Consider the following 9864-nt stretch of genomic DNA (forward strand, 5'->3'; position numbering starts at 1 on the left):
CCATTCCAACCTTTTGTCTTCTTTCCCCCCTTATATGCATTTTTTCTTGTTTCTCCTGTCTAGTCGGCTTCTGTGTGTGAAGAGAAGAGGGGGAGGGAAATTGGTTTTCCTACGACGAAAGGTGCGCCGTATCAAAGAAAGAGGAGGAGAAATTTGCAATTACAGGACCGTGGGGGTGGTTTACATACATAACGAAAGGTATACAAAAGAACTTATCATCATTAGAGTCAATCAGGGCACTTTATATTTTTTTTTCCTACTTTTCCTTGTCGCTTTTATTACCACCATTCTTTGTTTGTGCTGTTGTTGTTTGACATGGCCTGAGCGGCGGCAGCACCTTTTGGTTGAACTTCTTTTTTGGTTATCGCTTCCTTTCCATGTCTTGTTGTTTTGAGATATTCTATAGACTTAATTTTGATGGTTGGCTGGTTAGCGAGTTTCTAAGACTTCATCATTCTCCTATTTTCTATCTTATTTCGTGTGATGAAGGTACAAGAGGAATAAGTGTCTTTCTCGTTAACAACCAGCGCGTTTTTACGACGTTTATTACACTATATACGCTACCTAAGTCTTTTCCCTCCCCCTTACCATAACCAACAGAGTCCTACCCGATGGACAGCTCCCCTTTCCCACCCACCGACACACGCGCCTGGAATTCAACAAACGAGGAATCCGTTTCCTCTCATATTTCCCCCCTTTCGTATTTAGAAAACTTTTTCATGCAGATAATGAGAAGAGAAATATAGAAAGAGATAAGTGGTCGTATGATGGGAGGTTTGGTGGTGATGGTGGTGGCGGTGGTGTTGATTCTATGATATGCCCTCGTCGCTCTCTCTTTTACCCTGCCCTGGATATCCATCCTCTACCCCCTTTTGGGCTTCAACCACTACCGGACCGAGCCCCACTATCCCGAATGATGTAGTATATAAATTTTCAATGCTTCCACGTGTATCGTCTGGTCGCTGTTACCGACGGCTTAGCAGCTGCTGGAGGTATGTGGAGAACTGCCTCTTATCAGCCGAGGTGGTCAACGATCGCAGAAAGTCGTCGCCGTTGATGCCCAGGCTGGGAAAGACCTCGCTCTGCATCTGCTGTATGAACATGTCGCCTGTTTTGGTGTATATTGTCTGCTCCAGCGCGGCAATTTCCGTCAAGACTTGCTTCGTCTGTGCGTCGCTCGACGGCTTGAAGTTGGGATTCCGCATGACCTCCCAGCAAGTAGAATGGAACCTCTCCATCATGAAGTGATCGAATCCAGGAATTGCCGGGCTAGGGCTGCCGGTCGGTGCCGTCGGCGTCTTTGAGATGGTAGCAACATCAGGGCCGCCCCAAAGCGAAGAAATTCGACCCATGATGGTAAAGGCCAGGCGGCTGGGGCCGAGGTTTCCGTCCAAAGTCTTTGCCAGCTCGAGAACAGAAGCAATCATGGGCTCAAAGAAACCCTGGTTCGCTTCGCTGATGAGGACACCCTCCAGCCCGTTGTTTAAGATGATTTGGATGAAAGAGAGATACTCTCGCCTAAGCTCTGCCAGCTGTATCTCGTCATCCGTGCCCGAGATGGGCTCTCCCAGACCACCAAAAATTCGCTGGAGAAGAGGCGTCAACAGCATGTTGAGGACGTCGTATATTTCTCCCTTGAATCCAAACACCACTTGATCGAGAAGCCGCAAAAACATGGCCATCTCATCCTTGGATGAACTTTGAGAGAGCAGCCCTTCGATCCACTTCGGAAGCTGTGGGAGCACGGCGGCACCCAGAACGCCCAGCAGTTTCGAAAAGGCAGATCGGCAAGCCGTCCTGATTTCTGCTGACGAGTTGAGTTCCCGAAGCGCAATGAGGATCGCCTCTGCTGCGCGAGAAAACTCATCCGACACGAGCTTGTCCGGCGGCCCATGCTGATTCGTTGCGGCGGTGCCGGGAGTCCAGTCAGAGAAGCCATGGGCAAGGGTACCGAGAGCCAAGACGATGTGATGGATCTGGAGTGTCGCCTGTGCGTCGCCCGCCTTGGCTCGAGGAAGATGGACCTCCATATCCCGGAAGAGGGGATCCATTACCGATCGAGCATACAATGCCTGGTTCTCTGCCGGCGTGCTGTGCGTAGAAGAGATACATCCAATAGCCTCGAAGAGGTAGAGCTGGCTGGTAAAGAGCGCGTCCGCAGAATGGTCAGATTCATCCGAAGACATGTCGTCATCAGCATCCTCTCCGGGCACTTCCGCTTTGATGGGCAGCAGGTCTCCAATCGACTGTATGACGGTTTCGGCGACATTCCCAACGCGAGATCGAAGGTGCTTGATGAACCTGTGGAAGAGATACCAAGACCGGGTCTTGATACGCACATGGTTATGGTGGACGAGGCGCACGAAGTTTTCCAGGACTTGGGGGATATATTGGGAGTGAGACTCGAAGACAACACAGTACCTGACACAGATCTCCATGTATTGAAGGAGGATAGCGGGATGAGAGAAATTGGCGATACCTGAAGTTAAACTTGTCAGCTGGGTGCCCAGGTATAGACTGCTCTTCAAACGTGAAACATACCTGATTCAACCATCTTCTGCATCATCACAACCAGTCTCTCCGACGCTTCAGAAGACGGCTGATTCTTCGTGCCGAGACCTTGGTTCGGTAACGCAAGCTCTCCGAAGAGGTACATCTCATGCAGTGCGAGGTCGAGGTCCCGCCAATCCATCTGTGATCCCGCCTGATCCAGCGTCTGGAACGTGGTGGCCACGAGATTGCTAAGTGTATCCATATAGAGGCTCTGGTCGATGGCAGCAATGGTCTTTTGGAGATACTGCAGCCGCCTCCTCAGCTCTTGGAATTCCGCCTCGTCTGTCTGCTCGTCCTCATTGCCCCATGATGTTGTCTCGTCGTATCGCATTTTCCGAATAATCGCATTGAGAATCGGCGAGAGCATGCCGGAGTATTCTTGGTTGAGCGGACCCAGCTTGCGGAGGAAGGTGAGGAGGTCGGTCAATGATGGGATGACAGTTGAGCACACTTCGTCGTAATCATCGGAGAAGAACCGCAAGAGAAGTGGGAGAAAGCCGTCCAAGTGCTGTTTGGCCCGTGTCCGTGTCTCTTCGCTGGCTTGAGTGTCGTCGAGAGCCCTCACGATATCCGACACTGTGGTATTCACGAGCTTGGCAATGGCCTCGGCAAGATCCGTGTCGTACTGCGGGGTGCCTTTGAGGTCGTTCAGCATGGGGCTGGCAACCAGCTGGCTCACTATATCCTGCAGGCTAAGGAACGAAATCATTTCCATCTTGTCCGCTGATCGCATCTTCTTGCCGCAAATTTCTGTCAGGGTATCGATGGCGGTATCTCGCACTTTGTCCTCGCTGCCAGTCCGCCCGACCACGGGTAGCAGCAGGTTCAGCATGTCCTGGCTGACGACGAGCGATATGTCCATCCAGCTCACCCACTTGCCGATGACTTTCAGGACAAGGTCAATCACGACATCGTTTCCGCTGTATCTGGAAAGCAACTGTTTCCACGACTCGGCGACTTTCTGCATATCCTGGGCCCGCAGCTGGTCTTTGAGCTCGGTATTCCGCTTCGAGTCACTCGTCTGCCGTGAGAGAAGCATATCTGCAATCTCATCGTGCACCGATGACAGGACCCGCAGGTAGAAGAGGACGCCGGCCACGTTGTCGACGTTCTGTGGGAGCCCGGTCAAGTCGAGGAAGTCGTCGAGGAAGCTCTGCCAGCCGTCGCGGTAGAGGAAGACGAAGAGGTATGTCAATGTCTGTGTGAGCTTGTTCTGGAGGTGCGCGGGATCCGGATCTTGCTGAGCCCCGGGGCCATAAGCTTGACGGACATATTGCAGCAGTGTCTGCTTGAGGAAGGCCAGACTGTCGGCATCGAGGCCCTGTGTGTGTACGGCGAAGTTGACCACCTCAAGACACACCATGCGCACGACCTCGGACGTTCGGGGGATTCGAGCAAACAGGTTCGTGCACGCCTGCCATCCTGATGGGTCGGTCCTCAGGTGGTTGAGATACTCGAATGCCTGTTCTTTCACAGACTGGTCGGAGGCGGGATTCGACAGAATCTCGACGGCATTCTCGACCTGAAAGCAGATGAGTGTTAGCTACTATCTAAGCTTCGAGCAGCAAGTGTGGTCATCAGACACCAGAGACACGTGCTCGCCGGAGGGGGAAGCAGAGTCTCCGTTGCTTTTTCCCATTTTTCTTTTCCTCTCGTGATGGCTTCAGCGGGAAATGGCCGATAGCGGGGCACCAGAGCAAGAAAAAAAAACGTAGAGGAAAACAGCAGCCGGGGTCTCGTGTCCGAGACATGCAAACTGACGTACCTGGCTCTCCATGCTTGAAGAATAATATCAAATGTCACAACGAAAAAGAAAAGGGAATTCCAGAAGAGCGTGTTTGCTAAAACGGGGTGCTGCTATAACTCTGGCAGCCTTGTGAATGCAACATGCAGCATGCTTAGACTATTAGGCGGCACGAGGCTACCGCGAAGGCATGCCTGGGTCGAAATGCTTTGTCGTCGTTCGTGTTCTTGATCTATCGCAGAAAAGGTCGAGGTGACGGATGTAAAAGTTTCGAGGATCGATTCGTTGGTGGAGGCGTTGAGGTGGAAGAAAGCCCACAGCTATCAGAGGCCAGCCTTCTACTTTGTTCGTCCGCTCGGACACAGAAATGTGCGTCTTTATTCGCTGTTTCAAAAGTCGGTGCAGGCTGTGGGGTGGTAGATACACATGGAAGAAGTTTGGAGGCGGATGATTTTCGGGCAAAACCTAGCGCTGTGGGCACGGAGTCCGCACTGTCCCTCTTCAGGGCCTTTTGGGCGCATGTTTCACAGTGCGATTTCGACCTCATTCGGTTATCGAGATGGGCACATGAAGCTGTGATAACAGAGGCTTCATCCAGCCTCCGGGATATTGTATTCATACCGAATAGTATAGCCTCTGACGGCTTCTTCCTGTGCTTCCATCTTCAGCAACCCACCAATCCGTCATAACAGTCGAATGATTCCCTGCCTAGGCTATGATACTTGCACCAGCTGTCTTGTGGCCGAGAGCGCTGTAAACTCCCTGCTCACGTGAACACCCAACGCCCAAAAAGTGCAGGCACTGCGGCCCAAGAATGAGATAGGTTCACTGGAGAAACTGGGAATATGAGATTCTGTCAGAATGGATACAGCTGTGAAATCCTCTTGCCACGCGCATGTTCACCGAGGTTGGGATTTACAAAGCGTGTTTTGAGTTGCGTTATCGTGGGTTGCAATATAGGCGATATAAGTCCGAATCGCCTCTTGTACGAAAGATTTCGCAAGCCTCGAACTTCCGCCTTGACATCGTTGCTCGGTACGCGTAAACGGCCATGGATCGAGCAGTGTGACGTAGGCCGATCTGCCTTACCCATCGTTCTGGCTCCAGTGACATCAATAGGGTGGTTGAGTCACGCCATCTCATGAGGCCGACTTTGCAGGACCTGTTGGTCATACCCTAGAGCATGAACAAACATACTGCGTGCCGGTTTCCTACATACAGCTTCGTCAAAGAGCTGAAAAAGTTACCTCAGCATTCCAATGCTGGAATACATCACTCTGGACCTAGTATCTCATACGAGTACTGCGGGTCAATGCCAGTCGAGGTCACATCGTTTGGTCATAAGCCTGCCCATCGAAGCATCGAGCGAGGAAGCTCAACACTCAGTTTCTGGAATCGCCAAAGAACCGAGGAGATCGAGTTTCAAAAGAAGGATTAGACAACGTCATCGAGAGCCTCAACATACAGTTCGCCGTTGATCGACACCAGGAGGCTGAAAACCAGCAATGATATGGACTCGAAGCTCTACGGAGTGGGTGGGACGCCTGGAGCGGAGTCGAGAACGACCGATAGAAACGACGCCACTGGAACGCTGAGCAGCTTCGTCGCTACAGCGGGCGACTTGACCTTTCACAGAACAGGAAGAGAGAAGGTGCGAAAGAGAGCTGTGCTGCTGTAATACTTCGTACTACTCGCTGTGACTCGTGTAACAATGGCGACAAATCATGCCATGCAAATGCGACCAGCCGATGATTTAATCATTTCGTCTCCTGTTTCGTGTCGCCGGCAAAATAAGCTTCATTTCTTGGCTTATAAGAGGATGGTATTGCATCGAGTGCTCGCACACAGGAGTCGGATAGTAGTACTCCGTAAGAGCCACGAGAGCTCGAGGTTGCGGATAGTATGGCTGTGATGCCCTCTTATCCGCTCTCATGGGGAGACACAGACGCACGCACCGGCGTACCTTGAGAGGCCGGTGGAGGGCTGGACGTCATTGAGTCAAGAGAGGGAATGAAGAGGGTGGAAGAGAAAGAGCAGGATATGACGCAGAATGAGGCGAAGCAGCAGCAGCAGCTCAGCGCCTGATCGACAGGAGCCGTTTACGCGCCGCGCAAAGCTGAAATGAGGTGCGTTTGGTGCACACTTGGCAGTGGCACCAGCTTCCGTACTTTCAATATGCACGCGCGAAGCATCACGGACAGCGCCAATGCAGCCACCTGGGTCTATCGGCGGATAAAAGCAGCCAGCCAACGAGCCGACGCGGCGATCTATGGAGAGGGAGTTTAATTGAAGGAAGCTGGCAGGGGAGCACGCGGACAAGACGCATCCTGCGCGTTTTCTTGCCCTCACCGCCATCACTCACTTTGACCAGCTCGCTCCGTCCCTGCAGTAGCATCACGGAGATAGTCATGTTCCCTGTCGATACTCCAGAAAATGGAGCAGTTGCCCGGTGCCAAATCCCAGCTAAACAGCGCCCCCCTCGTCTAATCTAGGAGCAACTTGGAACTTCGGGGCATCTTGACCACCCTCTCAGAACAGAAGCAGGCAACCTGTCTGATGAGTACATAGCATTAGCAGCTCCGTAGCTTCGGGCTAATCAGTGGACAACAAGGTGAAAAGGTAGCATCTTTGCCTCCCCGGCGCTCGGCCGCATAGTTGAGCAGCGAAATGCCGCCGATTCACCTTCTCAGAGCAGTTTGGCCTAGCTCTTTCGACCACGCCAGTTCTCCGCGGCTAATTTGATGGCAGTGTCTTCCCCCCATCTGGTCTCTTTCGGTCCCATTGCAGACGAGACGGCCTTTCTTTGGGTGACTCCACCGAATGCGGGCGGCGACAGAGGAGCAGAAAGATTGGCTCGGATTAAAGAGAATCAGCCACAGAGGGAAGCATCTCCCCAAGATTTGAAAGTGAGATGGGCGGATGGAGGGCGGTTCCTGCATTAGCGCACGCGTAGCGGCAGCCTACAGCCGTACCAAATTTGTAGGTGGCGTTTTGTGTGCTGAGAGGCTGGTTGGCTGGCAAGCTGATCATCGTTTCTGCTGGATTCAGTTGGTGACAGACACACAATCGACTGCTGCCGTATTTGCGGAGTCAACTGGGAGACCACAATGCTGTGGTCATATCGCTGTGACATCCATATTGCGATTATTATGGATACCTCATACCTCAGGCATTCACCTCCAACTGCGAATAGGTACCTGCCTTATCTCCTCTGTTGACGCAGGAAGGAGCATACCTAACAACGTCAACACTAGTACAGGTAGCAACTGCCCGGCCAACTCCGCGTAATCGGACAGCATCGGCTGTCACCGCCTGGGGGGGTTCTCGCCCCTCTTCATCCTTGCCACAGCTCTTCGAGAAACAACAACTTTGCAGCGAAATCATTCCATCCCCTTGGTACCTGTTTGTAAGGTATGAGATATCAGCATGAGGACCGATACGGAGCACGACTACCGACAGTATTCCGCGGATGATGCTAGTCGCGCTGTCTGACGACTCCACCCAGTCAGCAAAGAGACCTGGCCATGCCCTGTCGTGCTGTTACCACTACAACTACTACTAGTAGTAATAGCACTACTGGTAGTAGCACAATTACGGGGAATGAGGCCAATGCAGAGGACCTGAATGGCCTCGTTGGCCCTGTTGCTCGTCCTCTGGTCCTCAGTAACGTGCCAAGTGCGTTGGGCCAACACGGTGCACGTGGGCGAGCTCCCCTCCTTGTCGCTGTTCTGGATCCTGTCGCGACAGGGGCAAAGCAACTGAATCTCCCGGCATCAGATGGTACCTGAGCTTTTTGTTGTTGTTCGGACAGATCTGAGCTTTGTCGGGAAATGGTTGGGTAGACGTTCATAATCCGTAATTCGGGGCATATGCGTTACATGCTCCTAAGATATATGAGTATGGGTAAAATGGAGGTCTACTGACACCAACAGCTGATTCTTCGGGTCTTCCAAACGGACGTGTTTACGAAACATCCTGCCAAGAGTCGAACCAAATTGCACTACACATAGCACTGGCGCTTGAAGGAAATACTACTACGCACATTCTATCCAGTGGCAACTCCATATTGGCGAGAAAGTCCGGGCTGGCGACAACGTCGGAAATCCCCTGCTGCTATAGACATGTCCATTACAGGAAGGTTGGATGGGTCAGCCCGCCGGATACCCTGAGCTTCATCCCGGCAACACTGGGGTCCAGCAGCTGCTATAGACTGCTCGTCCTCTAGATGAGATGTTACCTTGCCCGGCGACACGGACCAGCGAACGCTCGGCACTGCTGCCACTTTGCCATGACGAGAGTGATTGAATGGGATGGCCATGGCTGGCATCAGGATGAATGCTTCACTGCTCAACCATACGTAACAGAGGGAGGGGACCGACTTCGCCAATCTCGTCAACCTCATGCAGGTCCCGGCCCTCTGTCACCTCCTTGCGCATCTCGCTAGGCTCGTCGCAGCCTCGACGGTACTCTCATCAAACGCCGCCCTTTTAGAGCCCACAAAACATATCGGCTTGAGACCGGCAAAGAAAGAGAAACAAAGAACGAAACAGAAGCAGAGGCCCGCCTCGCGAGTCGATCGGTCAAGATCCTCAGCCGTGCCACTTCACCTTGGAGCCGCGTTAGAAAGCGATGCCTGTCCATGGAACGGCGCACAGAATGCTGTATACGAGCTTAGACTATTGGTTCCAGATTAAAATGCAAGCATGATCAGACATGTAACCAGCGGAACGATGAAGCCGGCAACTAGTTGCACATGGTCGACGAGGTACCAACTCGCGTACTCCGTCCTTTGCTGTTCATGGACGGCGTTGCTACCGAAGAGGCTCCAGTCACTAACGAAGGCCAATTTGGAAGGTTGTTGGAATAAGGGATGCATGTGCAGAGTACGATATCATTCATTTGCATGCATGTCTTGGTTGAAATAACAAGGACGGTGAGCAATCTATAGGTCGAGATGAGCGGTTGACATTGACAATCTATCTTCAGATACTCTGTACACCACTGCTACTGCGGCGATTATCAGCCTGATCGTGCTTGTTGGAGTGAGGACGGACAAACTGAAAGGGAGAAGAAGAAAAAGAGGACGAGGACATGCGACTCCTCTCTTCTGTCTCGCATTGACTGGCGCTGTTGCTTCAGCCGTTAATGCCTGAACTGCTCACCAAGAGGATTTGCAGCTCAATTGCCTCGTACGGCAGACTCGCACAAAGAGGCCAAGAGAGACAGCAGGGATTGTGGCCAATAGCGAGGTGGTGTGTTGCCGCTGCAAGCATGCAACATGGTGAGGCCATCGCTCATTCGTGCGTTCAATCAGGGCCGTTTGCCACACGGTACGGAGCGATGTTGTACCTGCAGGAGTCGGAGACTGGGGTTGGCTGGCCTTGAGCCCGGCATGGTTCGTGGGCCCTCCATCTTGCCTCTTTGCGAATTGGCGGATGAAACTGGCGCGACAAGCATCTCCACCTCGACACCCACTTGTGAACCCCCTAGATTGACGTCCGCTCTGGGACGCAATTTCCCGGGGTATCCAACGGATCCAATGGGGCCAATGGATGGATGAACGGGTG

At 52.5% G+C, this 9864-nt stretch overlaps 1 protein-coding gene across 1 annotated transcript; it reads right to left on the minus strand.

Moving 5' to 3' along the window:
- Positions 1–964: 964 nt before the first annotated feature.
- BBK36DRAFT_1135381 (Xpo1-domain-containing protein) lies at positions 965–4711 on the minus strand (the record flags this gene model as incomplete). The annotated part of the gene is made up of 4 exons (XM_024892629.1): positions 4643–4711; positions 4319–4572; positions 2542–4075; positions 965–2479 (listed from the first exon to the last, which is right to left on the minus strand). Exons 2-4 carry the CDS (start codon positions 4328–4330, stop codon positions 966–968), a joined length of 3060 nt encoding a protein of 1019 aa, XP_024749652.1. The 5' UTR covers positions 4331–4572; positions 4643–4711.
- Between the last annotated feature and the right edge of the window lie 5153 nt (positions 4712–9864).

The sequence above is a fragment of the Trichoderma citrinoviride genome, assembly GCF_003025115.1.
Source record: "Trichoderma citrinoviride strain TUCIM 6016 unplaced genomic scaffold BBK36scaffold_7, whole genome shotgun sequence".
In the NCBI taxonomy this organism is placed as follows: Eukaryota; Fungi; Ascomycota; class Sordariomycetes; order Hypocreales; family Hypocreaceae; genus Trichoderma; species Trichoderma citrinoviride.